The sequence below is a fragment of the Balaenoptera borealis genome, assembly GCF_965194805.1.
Source record: "Balaenoptera borealis genome assembly, chromosome: X".
Lineage (NCBI taxonomy): Eukaryota > Metazoa > Chordata > Mammalia > Artiodactyla > Balaenopteridae > Balaenoptera > Balaenoptera borealis.
In genome coordinates this window covers 63,297,106-63,312,817 of record NC_138881.1, presented here as the reverse complement: position 1 = coordinate 63,312,817, position 15,712 = coordinate 63,297,106, and the positions used below count along the sequence as shown (strand labels likewise).

Here is a 15,712-nt window from a genome sequence, read left to right as displayed (position 1 = left end):
ACATCTTACCAACCTGATATTCCTATGAGTCATATACTTATGATTACACATTTGGGATGATTAAGTGTGTGGCTCTTTTCCAAAAGGCTGTTTTCTCTCATTCCTACATATAGAAGACAGTACTATTCTGGGGGAGGATGTCTGGCTGGTTGACCAAGATCATATAGGAAAAAGAGAAGGGAAAGGGAGAAACTAACATTTATTAAATTTATTTGGGGAGATAAGACACATATATGAAAAGTTGATTGACAAAACACAATACAGGATATGATGTTGACCAAATGAGTAGAACTATAAAGTTTATGCCATAGGAACTTAAAGGAAAGTGATTTCTGTAGGCTGGGCTCATCAGGAAAGGCTTTACAGAGAGGGTAGAAATTGAGTGTTAAAGATTAGATAGCATTTGAATTGGTGGCAAGGAATGAAGAGGCAGAAGGTACAAGGAATGTCACAAATAATCAGGAGACCTCAAGCTAAGTGATGAAGAAAGTAACCTGGCTCCAAAAAAGTTTGAATGGTAAGGGACTGGATAGGAACTCCTTGAAGTTAGAGACTTCATAACCTTCATTTCGTTGTTTTCTGCATCCCTAGCAAAGTAAAGTTACATATAGATGATTGTTTGAATCCAAGGGTACAACTAACATTTGTTGAATGACTATTATATGCCAGGTGATTTACAGGCACTGTCACTTAAGAGTCATAATCACTTTGTAAGTTGTAAATATTAAATTACCCCCATTTTATAGATGAGTAAACTCAAGCACAGAGAATCCCAAAGTCACACAGCCAGTCAGTGACAGAATCTGGCTCCAAAATCCAAACCCTTAAACCACTGTACCACCCAGTGTCTCTCCTTTGATCCTACTTACTTTTCAATTTGTAGACACTTTTAAGGTCCATTTAAAAGAAAACTTCTCAGTTCCTGTGCCTCTTTCATCAGAAATAGAATGATGGAAAAACATGGATAATACTCTGGCATGAGGATCATTTCCCAGCTCTGCCACTGGGCTCAGTGTATGACTTTTGGAAAGTCCCTTCTGTTCTCTGGAGCTCAGTTTCAATTCCTCGATCTCTAAGCTATCTTCAGCTCTAAGGTGTGATGTTCTATGATCACATTTGATACTGAGGAGTCAGAAATCAAGCTGAATAATCACAACTTTATATCTTTCACCAAATGGCTCTTTTCCTTTTTTGGAAGATATTGATATATTTTAGCATCCACTGTAAGCTTACATTTATTAATATACTTTCTGTATCCTGGAACCAAATTTCTTTCTTCAAATATCCTCTCTAGGTACACCAGTTGCTCCCTCTTATAACCTCCACCCAGCATTTTGACCACCAAGCTATAAACAACCTATTCTCACACTTGTCATTTGCCTTTACTCAAGAATAAGAATCCTAGGTCTCATCACTGAAAGCATGAAACATAATATACTGAGTTAGGGAGGGGCTACTCTTTTGAGCACCTAGGCATTTTTCAAGAGACTTGTTCCTCCTGTTTCTAGATAAGAAGGGAATGGCCATGCCCTCAGCTCCTGGAAAACTTAACTTATGCAGTAATATCATGGATATTCATTTTACTGCTTTACCTGCATTGTCCAACCCTGAGCCCTGAATTGGTTCATGTTCCTGAAATATTCCAGGTCTCCAATCAATCAGTTCAATTCAGAAAGTATTTCCTGAAGGTATGCCTCAGACAAGGTATTGTGGAGGGATATAAAGATAAATAAAACACGGCCTCTGCCCTCAAGGAATTTGCAGTTGTACGGAAGGATAGGAAAAGCACACAAGTCTAACACAAGATTTAATGTGCTCATTGCTATAAAAGTGATGTTAGCAATTACATGCCTAGGTAAGCTTAGCCCTGTGCTAAGTACTGTGTGGTACACATGGTAAGTGTGTGATTGTCAGTGATGCTTAAACAATATCGATATCAATATCAGTGTATCAATAAAGGAGGTAAGTGTATGCGCTATAGTGGTGAAAGTTTTGAGGAAGAAATAGGACTTCAGCTAGATGTTATTAGGATGGGTAACATCTAGGTAGATGCTAGGAAGAAAGAAATGGCATTCTATGTAAGAAGTGTGACTTGAATGTGGTAAGAACACTAAGGAGGCCATCCATTCCTATGTACTGGGTGGGCATTGTGGGTTGTGAGCAGTAATATTAGAGAAGTAAGATGGCCACATGGTAGAGGGTTTTGTAGTTTTGCTACAGTAGGGAATAGATGTTAATTTTATGATCTTGAGTGATATTAATATAATGAAAGATAAATTTTAGAAAAGTTACTCAGGTAGTAGCATGCAGGATATATTGAAATTTGCAGAGACAGGAACCAGAAAAAGCAATAAATAGTTGAGCATGTGTCACAACGGCTTCCAGAGGGGTGTGACACTAGAAATGGAGAAGAAGGATTAAAGCCAGGAGACATTTTAAATAACTGGAAACAGTCCCAGTGAGTAGAGAGATCTGGGAGTCATTCATATAGAGATGGTGTTTAAACCCATGAATGGTGTAGAAGATAATAAAGAGAGAGAATAAAGCTAGGGAAAGGAGATAAAATATAAAATTTGGCATCACCTAAGCAATGTTGACATGCATTCATGTGGACAAGGAAATAAATGGAAAAGAGAAAGTCAGAGGGTAAAAGATAAAACCTAAAGGACACTCATAATTCAGGAAAGAGCATTACAAAAATACTGTGAATGAGAGAGTATTGCCCTATTTTACAGATGAAAAAGTTGAAGCTGAGGAGGTAAAGTCACTTATGTAAGGCAATAAAGCAGTCATAACTCAACCTAAGTTCTTCAAGATTCCACATTATGTCCATTTCCCTATTCTTTCCAATCTCTGAGAACCAATGGCTACAAAGCAGTGTACATATACTGTTATGGTCACTTCCCATAGTATCAAAGGTTTATGTAGGAATATAAGATTTTAAAGGAAGGGAGGAGAGCTAGGAGGATGAGACAGGAAGAGAAACAGTGCTGAGCCAGCATACACTAAGACTAAAATGACATCATTCTTGGTTCAAGTAAACATTTATTGAATAATGGTAAAAATCACTACAGCATAGGCAATAAGAGCAGGTGGGGGTAGTGAAAGCAGTATAGGTGCAGATGGTAGAAGGAGAAAGTAAATTGTTTTCCTAAATTCTGCATTTGTCGTCTGTTATGCAGAGCCTGATTTTTTTGAAGTATCTGCGTTCTTTCAATTTAGTCCTCACCTGGCGATGACTCTACCTTTGCCATTTTAGCTTAATCTCCTCTGGGAGTGAAACTATGAAGGAAGTTGATAATCGAGTTTTTCAGCTCAAGTTTCAATGTCTGCAAGGCTAATTTTAATTCAAATAATTGCTAGGGGGAAGTGTTCTGTGCCAAATACAAGTGTGGATTGCAATGGTAAAGAGTAAAAGAAACCCATTCAGCAGAATACTAAAAGCCAATTTCTGAAAAGGTGCACTACCAAACCATACCTACAAAGTTCTGAAACAGCCAACCGTCAGAAGGAAACAACAAGGCAAATAGTGCATTGAAGTTCCAGAATTGTCTTTTACACTTATCAATTGCTTTCTTGGTAGAAATGTATAGGTAAGATGAGATGTATGCTCAAGCACTTGCTCCCTCTTTTTCTCTTTTGAGGTGTTTGACAAACATAAGTAATTCTCTGTATATCCTTCACTGAAGAGCTGGGCCAATACAACTGCTTTTTGTTCAGACTTAAGGGCAAGAATACCCTAGGCCCAGGATTCCAAACAAGACAGAATGTTGTGCCCACTATGATTCCAAAGACAGGCGTTCTAAGGGCCACATTTTACTTTTCCACTCTTCCTGGAAGAAAGCAGACTTGTCTCTGGAGTGTGCCTGGTTAACTCAGTGGCATGAGAAGTTGTCAGCCTGCTGTGGCAAGGGTAACCCGCCCTGGCTGGCCTCTATCTTCTGGGATCCAGACCTCACACTTATGGGAGCACTCTGAACAGCACATCAATTTCATAAAGGAGAATGTCCTAAGCAGAAACTATAAGGGACAACCACTGTCAACTTTTTTTTTTATCTCAAAGTGCCAAGTACATTATTATGCAAGGAATATAAAGAAAGTGATTATCTGTACATTAAGTAAGCTGATTCAGAGTGTACTTTGCTCCTCAAAAGGCTGGGTGTTGAAAACAAGAACATTTGTACCATAAATGATGTTGCTTGTTGATTCCAAAGCCTCTTATTTTCTGGATACTTCATTCCTTTTTAGAAACACACCAACACCTAAAGTACTATAACAGCTATCTCAATTATGTCCAGTGGAATAACAAGACAGGGTAATTTTGTGAGTAGCAAGACCCAAAACATTCTATTAAAGCCAAATGATGTTGAGCTGTCATCACAGCTATTTAAGTCAAATACCAGCCACTATTATAGATCAGATAATGTTGACAAATAAAATAATCTTAGTTCATAGTACAGCAGGCTGACAACTCTTGAAATGTGAATGCTTAGACTGGTTACAAATGCTTCAGTATATAGCACATCAGTCTTTAGATATTTGTGGATGTCCGCTGCCTCCAGGGATTGACCGAGAAAGAAACATGCCAATAAATGAATACCCACCCATACAAGAGAAAGGGACATTTGTTTACTTCACTTTTCAACCTTACAGATTATCCAGAAGGATCATCATCTCTTGCTGTGGAAACGGAAACATAGCAGTTTTCACATTTCCTGCATCTCTCAAACAGGTCAGTATTCTGAAGGAGGCACATAGAGTACCACCTGGACTGCTAAGAGGCAGTCTGGGGAGCAGAACTGGAAAAGGAGTAAGTTATCACCCTGGCAAACAAGATGTTGAATTCTTCCCTCATATTATTCACATAAGCAGAAGTTCTATACATAATTCCCCTGTGTATTGTACTGAAAAAGACTCCCTTACTCCCTGTAAACTCACACTATTCACTTTGGCTAAAAGACCCCAGGGTATCCAGGAACAGCCATACATCTCATTTCGGTTATTTACTTTCATACTATGAATTATAAACCTTGTCTTAGTGAATTTCAGGTCTCGGAAATGAAAAAGATTACAAATAGTTTCTTTTTGCCTGACTCCATTATGTCAGTTAATAACCTACTCTTACCAACTAACAGGCAAAAAGCACCATCCCTACACTCCAACTCTCCCGAAATGCTACTAATTTGTTCATCAGTGGCAGGCAGCCTTACACATGGGATTCTCTTTGGCCTGGTGAAAAGCTAAAAAGCCTTCTCTTTGAAACATTGACAGGTAAATAAACCCAATGTAATTCAGTATTAAAAGGAAAACTTTAGTAATAAAAATACCATGGAGCTTGAAACTCTGATCTGATAAGCCTTCCAATTCTATTCCCATGAAAAAGCTGGCAATTATTCAGGAGCCTATCAATCTGTGGGCTCTCAGGTCTTCACTTCTTTACCTTACAGAACCCTGCTGTGCACCAGTATAGGTACTATATAAGACCTTCTATATGGCAGTCACTTTGCTATGTACTTTACATATGTTATCTCATTTAATCCTCACATCAACTCTGTCAGGTGAATGTTACTATTCCCATTTTACTTATGAGAAAACTGAAGTCCAGAGAAGTTAAACCACCTATCTAGCTAGTAAGTGGATAACCTAAGATTGCAACACAGGTCTATCTGACCTCAGATCATGCCCTTTCCACTATGGCACTACATTTAAAAACCTGACTTGGGATATCTACTGCACCTTCACTTATAATCAAAGGTTTAAAAGAGGGAAGAATTAAATCTGTCTTCTTATCCAAAGCCCTGATGAAATGTGTGACACTTGTATGGTACTAGAACCTAGATTTCATATATACATGGTGCTTATCTCTCTCATTTTCTTATTTTAGCATTTTACTATGGGTATTCTTTGAAATGTCAACAGAAGTTAAAGGGGAAAAAGTTACCTGGTGAAATAAATTTAGGAAACCCTGTATCAAAATTAGAGAGTTATCTTTAGCATAGGAATTATGCAAATAAGTTTTGTGACTCTCCAAGAGGGGGGTATAGTAGCCCTCTGAAATTATTTGACTGAATTTATTTTCTTGTGTGCAGATCATGGAACTTTGTCTTTAGTGCAGTACTTCTCAAGACTTAAAATATGCTAAGGAATTTTGTGAATCCCCTAAAGTGGAATAAGTTTTTTCCAAACTTATATGACCATGTAACCCTTTTTTTTTCAGAATATCTTGGGTAAATATTAAACCATAAAATATATAGATATATATTTTTTAGATTTCATTTTATTTTTTTAACATCTTTATTGGAGTATAATTGCTTTACATTGTTGTATTAGTTTCTGCTGTATAACAAAGTGAATCAGCTATACGTATGCGTATATCCCCATATCCCCTCCCTCTGGCGTCTCCCTCCCACCCTCCCTATCCCACCCCTCTAGGTGGTCACAAAGCACCGAGCTGATCTCCCTCTGTTATGGGGCTGCTTCCCACTAGCTATCTATTTTACATTTGGTAGTGTATATATGTCCATGCCACTCTCTCACTTCGTCCCAGCTTACCCTTCCCCCTCCCCGTGTCCTCAAGTCCATTCTCTACGTCTGTGTCTTTATTCCTGTCCTGCTGCTAGGTTTTTCAGAACCTTTTTTTTTTAGATTCCATATATATGTGTTAGCATACGGTATTTGTTTTTCTCTTTCTGACTTACTTCACTCTGTATGACAGACTCTAGGTCCATCCACCTCACTACAAGTAACTCAATTTCATTTCTTTTAATGGCTGAGTAATATTCCATTGTATATATGTGCCACATCTACTTTATCCATTCATCTGTGGATGTACACTTAGGTTGCTTCCATGTCCTGGCTATTGTAAATAGAGCTGCAATGAACATTGTGGTACATGACTCTTTTTGAATTATGGTTTTCTCAGGGTATATGCCCAATCCAAAAATGGGCAGAAGACCTAAATAGACATTTCTCCAAAGAAGATACACAGATTGCCAACAAACACATGAAAGGATGCTCAACATCACTAATCATTAGAGAAACGCAAATCAAAACTACAATGAGGTATCACCTCCCACCAGTTAGAATGGGCATCATCAGAAAATCTACAAAGAACAAATGCTGCAGAGGGTGTGGAGAAAAGGGAACCCTCTTGCACTGTTGGTGGGAATGAAAATTGATACAACCACTATGGAGAACAGTATGGAGGTTCCTTAAAAAACTAAAAATAGTGCTATCATATGACCCAGCATAAAATATATTTTTGATATGATTCCCTAGGTAAGCAAAATTGACTTTAAGCAATGGTTTTCCCAGGGCACTCTGTTCAAATAAATTAACGGATTAATTTTGTGGGAATAACAGAGTCATATTCTAATAATAATAGAAAAGTATTTGGGAACACAGGAGGGAAGAATGGGGCAATCATTTCAACGTTTAACAAGATATGAAGAATTTTTTAATGTATATAATTACTACAGTAATGTTTGTAAAAGCCCCATACACAAAACAACTTGAATGTCTATCAACATGAGAATGGTTGAATAAGTTATGTATGTCTATAGACTGGCTGAATGGATACAAAAACAATACCCGTATATATGCTGTATGTGTCTCTAGGTCTGAAGAGACCCACTTCAGACCTAGGGACATGTACAGACTGAAAGTGAGGGGCTGGAAAAAGATATTCCGTGCAAATGCAAATCAAAAGAAAGCTGGGGGGTAGCAATTCTCACATCAGACAAAATAGACTTTAAAATAAAGACTATTACAAAAGACAAAGAAGGACACTACATAATGATCAAGGGATCAATCCAAGAAGAAGATATAACAATTGTAAATATTTATGCACCCAGCATAGGAGCACCTCAATACATAAGGCAAATGCTAACAACCATAAAAGGGGATCGTTGCAACAAAAAGAATAAAATGCCTAGGAATAAACCTACCTAAGGAGACAAAAGACCTGTATGCAGAAAACTATAAGACACTGATGAAAGAAGTTAAAGGTGATACAAGCAGATGGAGAAATATACCATGTTCTTGGATTGGAAGAATCAACATTGTGAAAATGACTATACTACCCAAAGCAATCTACAGATTCAGTGCAATCCCTATCAAACTACCAATGGCATTTTTCACAGAACTAGAACAAACAATTTCAGAATTTGTATGGAAACACAAAAGACCCCAAATAGCCAAAGCAATCTTGAGAAAGAAAAACAGAGCTGGAGGAATCAGGCTCCCTGACTTCAGACTATACTACAAAGCTACAGTAATCAAGACAGTATGCTACTGGCACAAAAACAGAAATATAGATCCATGGAACAGGACAGAAAGCCCAGAGATAAACCCACGCACATATGGTCAACTTATTTTTGATAAAGGAGGCAAGAATATACAATGTAGAAAAGACAGCCTCTTCAATTAGTGGTGCTGGGAAAACTGGAAATCTACATGTAAAAGAATGAAATGAGACCACTTCCTAACACCATACACAAAAATAAACTCAAAATGGACTAAAGACCTAAATGTAAGGTCAGACACTATAAAACTCTTAGAGGAAAACATAGGCAGAACAGTCTATGACATACATCACAGCAAGATCCTTTTTGACCCACCTCCTAGAGAAATGGAAATAAAAACAAAAATAAACAAATGGGACCTAATGAAACTTAAAAGCTTTTGCACAGCAAAGGAAACCATAAACAAGATGAAAAGACAAGCCTCAGAATGGGAGAAAATATTTGCAAACGAAGCAACAAAGGATTAATCTCCAAAATATACAGGCAGCTCATGCAGCTCAATATCAAAAAAACAAACAACCCAATCCAAAGATGCACAGAAGACCTAAATAGACATTTCTCCAAAGAAGATATACAGATTGCCAACAAACACATGAAAGGGTGCTCAACATCAATAATCGTTAGAGAAATGCAAATCAAAACTACAATGAGGTATTACCTCACACCAGTGAGAATGGTCATCATAAAAAAATCTACAAACAATAAATGCTGGAGAGGGTGTGGAGAAAAGGGAACTCTCCTATACTGTTTGTGGGAATGTAAGTTGATACAGCCACTATGGAGAACAGTATGGAGGTTCCTTAAAAAACTAAAAATACAACTACCATATGACCCAGCAATCCCACTACTGGGCATATACCCTGAGAAAACCGTAACTCAAAAAGAGTCATGTACCACAATGTTCATTGCAGCACTATTTACAATAGCCAGGACACGGAAGCAACCTAAGTGTCCATCAACAGATGAATGGATAAAGAAGATGTGGCACATATATACAGTGGAATATTACTCAGCCATAGAAAGAAATGAAATTGAGTTATTTGTAGTGAGGTGGATGGAGTTAGAGTCTGTCATACAGAGTGAAGTAAGTCAGAAAGAGAAAAACAAATACCATATGCTAGCACATATATATGGGATCTAAACAAAAAAATGGTTCTGAAGAACCTAGCGGCAGGACAGGAATAAAGGCGCAGATGTAGAGAATGGACTTAAGGACATGGGGAGAGGGAAGGGTAAGCTGGGATGAAGTTAGAGTGGCATGGACATATATACACTACCAAATGTAAAATAGATAGCTAGTGGGAAGCAGCTGCATCACGTGGGGAGATCAGCTCGGTGTTTTGTGACCACCTAGAGAGGTGGGATAGGGAGGATGAGAGAGAGACACAAAAAGGAGGGGATATGGAGATATAAGTATACGTATAGCTGATTCACTTTGTTATACATCAGAAACTAACACAACAGTGTAAAGCAATTATACTCCAATAAAGATGTTTAAAAAAGATAAAAAGAAAAAAAGAAGTATGTATGTCTAAATTATTAGATATTTTATACATTTTTGTTCTCTTTTGAAAAGTTTTTAAACTTATTCAACTTCACTAGAAAGAAATGGAAAATAAAATCACCCAAAATATCAATTTTTGTCCACTAAAGCAGCCAGTTTTTACAATATTGGCAAGAACACGTTGAAACACATGCTTTTATATGCGGCTGATATAAGGTTAAAATCTCAGATAATTTTTTGAGGGCAAAATATATAACATATATCAAAACCTTAAATGGGCCATGCAATTTTATCTGATAACTCCATTTTAGGAATGTATTTTAATGAAATAATCAGAGAACTGTATGACCCTTCATCATTAATTTATTATAATACCAGAAAATTGGAAACAAAACTACATATCTAACAATAGAGGAATAGTGAAATAAATTATTAAATCATTATGGTGAACTATTATGTACTGTTAAAAGTAATTATTTTGAAGAATAATTGATAAGATTATGTGGAAAAGCTGTATGAGTTCATTTAATTCTAAAATTTTATTGAGATATAATTCACATACCATGTAATTTGATCACTTACAGTATACAATTCAGTTGTTTTTAGGATATTCACAGAGTCATACAACCATCACCACAATCAATTTTAGAACATTTTATTGCCCCAAAAAGAATCCCCATACTCATTAACAGTCACTCCCCATTCGTCCACTCCCACCCCTAGGAAACCACTAATCTGCTTTCTGTCTCTATAGATTTGCCTATTCTGGACATTCAATATAATCCATGATTCCACAGAAGCATACGATATGTGATTTTTTGGGAGAAAACATTTGTAAATCAAATATTTGATAGGAGACTTGTATGCAGAATATATAAAGAACTCTTACAATTCTATAAATGAAAAGATAATACAACTTTTTTAATGAGCAAAGGATCTGAATAGACATTTCTCCATATACAAATGATCAATAAGCACATGAAAAGATGCTTAACATCATTAGCTATTAGGGAATACAAATCAAAACCATGAGATACCATTTAATATCCACTAGGATGGCTATAATCCAGAAGACAGATAACAAGTGTTAATGAGGATGTAAAGAAATCGCAATCCTCATACATTTCTGGTGGCAGTGTAGAATGGTGCAATCACTTTGGAAACAGTTTGGAAGTCCTTCAATATGTTAAACATAAAATTACCGTATGCCCCAGCAGTTCCACTACTTGGTATATAACCAAGAGAAATGAAAACATATGTCCCAACAAAAACTACTGCATAAATGTTCACAGCAGCATTATTCATAATAGCCAAAAAGTGGAAACATCACTAATATCCATCTACTGATGAGCAGATAAATAAAATGTGGCATATCCATGCAATGGAACGTCATTTGGCAACCAAAAGAATACATGCTACAACATGGGATGGACCTTGAAAACATTATAAAATTACATTTTTAATTTAATTAAAAACTTTTAAGTATTAAAATGTATCTACATATGTAGAAAAACACTGAAAGGAATTATACCAAAAATATAAGTAAAAACAAATTTTTTACATGGGTTACTTCCTTCTCTATCAAGCCTTAATACTTCAACCTCTCTCTTGCCAATATTTTTTTCTCCCTAACTCCATTGCTTTAGCCAGCAAAAATCCAAATTCCAGATTCAATCCAGCTGTCTGCCTTCTCCATTTCTATACTCAGGCTGCTGAGAACCACTACAAAAATAACACAACTGATTATAAATACTAATTGCAGCTGATTAGAAATAACACAACTGAGACTACACATTTGTGGCCTCCAACCTTAACTGGCCTGTTAAGTCCTCACTATTTACCAGTAGTTTTTTCCTTTATTAACCACAACTTCATATAGTCTCTCATATCACTCCTATCCCATATCATAATGAAAGTCCTAACACATGAAATAGGGCTAAAAAAGGAGATACAAGTCACTCTAATTGTAAAAGAAGAAGTAAAATTATCTCTATTTGCAGATGTCATGATTGTCCACCTAGATCATCCAAAGAATCTACAAAAACTCCTAGAACTAATGAGTGAGTTTATCAAGTTCACAACATACAAGATCAATGCACAAACATCTATTATGTTTCTATACACTAGCAATGCACAACTGGGAAACCAAAATCAAAAACACAATACAATTTACAGTAACTTCAAAAAATTAAATAACTAGATATAAATGTAACAAATCATACACAGTATCTGTATGCTGAAACTTGTAAAACGCTGATGAAAAAAACCATGGAAGACCTAAATAAACAGAGATACATACTATGCTTATGGGTCAGAAGATTCAGTATAAGTAAGATGTCAATACTCCCTAAATTGATAGACAACTTTAATACAATCCTAATTAAAATGCTTTATTTTAATCAAATATTTTGTAGAGATAGACAAGCTTACACTAAAATTTAAATGGAAAAGTAAGGGAACTAGAATAGCCGAAACAATTCTGAAAAAAAATACATAACTGAAGGACTCAAACTGTCCAATTTTAAGACATACTATAATGCTACAGTAGTCAAGACAGTGTGGTATTAGCCAAAGGACAGACCCATAAGCCAGTGGAACAGAATAAAAAATAAAATACAGAAATAGACCCATATAAAGATTCTCAACTGATTTTTACACAAAGATACAATGGTAATTCAATGGAGAAAATACAGTCTTCAACAAATAGTGATAGAATAATTGGACATACCTATACTATTACACCTCACAACATATACAAAACTTAACTCAAAATGGATCATAGACCTAAATGTAAAATGTAAAACTATAAAAATCTTAGAAGAAAACGTAGGAGAAAATCTTTATCACTTTGAGTTAGGCAAATAGTTCTTAGATATGACATCAAAAGTAATATAATAAAAGAAAAAATTTACAAATTGGACTTCAACAAAATTAAAAATGTATTCTCTGAGAAGAACATTGTTAAGAGAATAAAAAGACAAGCCACTGACTGGGAGAAAATATTTTCAAAACACATATCTGATAACTGACTTGTATCCAGAATATGTAAAGTGCTCTAAAATCTCAAAAGTAAGGAAACCAACACAATAAAGTAATGGGCAAAAGTTTTCAATGGACACTTCACCAAAGAAGTGGAAATAAACATAAGAAAACATGCTTGATGGGGTTGCCAAGATAGCAGAGTAGGAAGACCCTGAACTTATCTCCTCCGATAGACACACCAAAATTACAACTACTTACAGAGCAGCTATCTATGAAAAAGACCTGAAGCCTAGCAGAAAAGATTTCCTACAACTAAAGACATAAAGAAGGAACCACAATGAGATGGGTAGGAGGGGCAGAGACGCAGTATAGTCAGAATCCACACCCCCAGGTCAGCGACCACAAATGGGAGGAATATCACAATCATAGAGATTCTCCCCAAGGAGCAAGGGGTCTGACTCCCATGTCAGGCTCCCTAGCCTGGGCATCCTGCACTGGGAAGACGGGCTCCCAGAACATCTGACATTGAAAACTATCAGGGCTTAGGTTGAGAAAGCTGGAAGGCCGTAAGAAACAGACTCTGCTCTTAAAGGGCACATGCAAAATCCCACATGTTCCAAGTCCCAGGGCAGAGGCAATAGTTTGAAAGGAGCCTGGGTCAGACCCACTTGTTGATCTTGGAGAGACTCCTGGAGAGACAGGGGGGCAACTGCTACTCACCTGGGGAATGGAGACAGTGGCAGCAGCCATTGGGGACCTCAGTCTATCGTGATAATACCAGCACTGGCAAGCACCATTTTGGAATCCTCCTACCAGACTTAGCACTGGGGACTCAGCCCCACCTACCAGCAGGCTGACAGCAGCTCCAAACCCCTCTGGGCCACACAGCCAACCATGTAGGAAGCCTATCCCACACTTCAGTGGGCCCACAGCTACTGCACAAGGCATGGCCTCACAGCCAACCAGACTGCGATCAAGACCTACCCACCAACACACCCCCAGTAGTTAGCCCTGACACAACAGAACGGCACATGCAGCCCACATGGGGGCACCCCTAGAGCATATAGCACTGGTGACCTGAGGGGAGCATGCTGCTGTGCCCCATAGGACGTCTCCTACATAAGGTCACTTCTCCAAGATCGGGAAACATAACCAACCTACCAAATACATAGAAATAAAAACAGCAAATTAGACAAAATGAAGTGACAGAGGAATATGTTCCAAACAAAGGAACAAGATAAAACCCCAGAAGAAGAACTAAATGAAATGAAATGGAGATAAGCAATCTACATGATAAAGAGTTCAAGGTAATCATCATAATGATGTTTAACAAACTCAAGAGAAGAATGGATGAACACAGTGAAAATTTCAACAAAGGGTTAGAAAATGTAAAGAAGAATCAAATACAGTTGAAGAATACAATAACTGAAATAAAAAACACTAGAAGGAGTCAACAATAGATTAGATGACACAGAGGAATGGATCAGAGATCTAGATGACACAGCATAGTGGAAATCACCCAAGCTGAACAAGAAAAAGAAAAAAAGAGCTTTTAAAAAAATGAGGATCGTTTAAGAGACCTCTGAGACAACATCAGCATACTACATTCTCATTATAGGGATCACAGAAAGAGAAGAGATAGAGATAAAGGGTTAGAGAACTTATTTGAAGAAATGATAGCTGAAAACTTCCCTAACCTGGGAAAGGAAAAGACATCCAGATTCAGGAAGCACAGAGGGTCCCAAACAAGATGAACACACACCAAGACACATTATATCTAAATGGAAAAATTAAAATAAAACAATCTTAAAAGCAGCAACAGAAAAGCAACATGTTATGTACAAGGGCACTCCCATAAAGCTATCATCTGACTTTTCAGCAGAAACTCTGCAGGCCAAAAGGGATTGGCACAATATACTGGAAGTGATGAAAGGAAAAAAGTTACAACCAAGACTACTCTACCCTGCAAAGTTCTCATTCAGATTTGAAGAAGTGATAAAGAGTTTTACAAAGCAAAAGCAAAAAGAGTTCAGCACCACTAAACTAGCTTAACAAGAAATGTTAAAGGCACTTCTCTAAGCAAAAAAGGCCACAACTAGAAATATGAAAATTATGAAAAGAAAAATCTCACTGGTAAAGGCAAACATGCAGTAAAGGTAGTAGAATAACCACTTATAAATCTAGTAGGAAGGTTAAAAGACAAAAGCAGTAAAATCATCTATATCCACAATAAGTAGTTATGGGATACACAAAACAAAAAGTTGTAAAATATGATGCCAAAAACAATAAACACTGGGGGTGGGGAGGAGTAGAAATGTAAGATGGTTAGAAGGCACTTGAACTTAAGATATCATCAACTTAAAATAATCACATATATAGAGAGAGGTTGTTATATATGTACCTCATGGCAACTACAAACCAAAACCATATAATAGATACATACACAAAAAAGAGAAACACTAAAGGTAGTCATTAAATTATAAGGGAAGACAGCAAAAGAAGAAGGGAACAACAAAAAGAACTACAAAACCAACCCAAAAACAGTTAACAAAATGGCAATAAGTAATACCTATCAATAATTACTTTAAATGTAGATGGAGTAAATGCTCCAATCTAAAGACATAGAGTGGCTGAATGGATTAAAAAGCAAGACCCATACATATGCTCCCTACAAGAGACTCAACTTCAGATCTAAAGCCACACACAGACTGAAAGTAAGGAGATGGAAAAATGTATTCCATGCAAATGGAAGCTAAAAGAAAGCTGGTGTAGCAGTACTTGCATCAGACAAAATCGATTTTAAAACAAAGAGTGTAAGAGTGTTACAAGAGGCAAAAAAGGACATCACATAATGGTAAAGGGATCATTCCAACCAAGAGATATACCAATCATAAATATATATGTACTCAACATAGTAGCACCT

The 15,712-nt window shown here is 36.8% G+C and overlaps 1 protein-coding gene across 8 annotated transcripts in view; it reads left to right on the top strand.

The window, feature by feature from the left end:
* The window catches only part of ZDHHC15 (zDHHC palmitoyltransferase 15), a 126,566-nt gene that overhangs the window by 101,125 nt on the left and 9,729 nt on the right, over window positions 1-15,712 (top strand). For 5 of the 8 annotated variants that reach the window (XM_082377352.1, XM_082377353.1, XM_082377354.1 and 2 more), the window contains one exon: window positions 4,654-4,732. In XM_082377352.1, the coding sequence (XP_082233478.1) occupies window positions 4,654-4,732 (79 nt within the window). Of the gene's footprint in view, window positions 1-4,653; window positions 12,094-15,712 lie in introns of those variants that run through there. The other 3 variants (XM_082377357.1, XM_082377350.1, XM_082377356.1) reach the window with 1 other exon arrangement.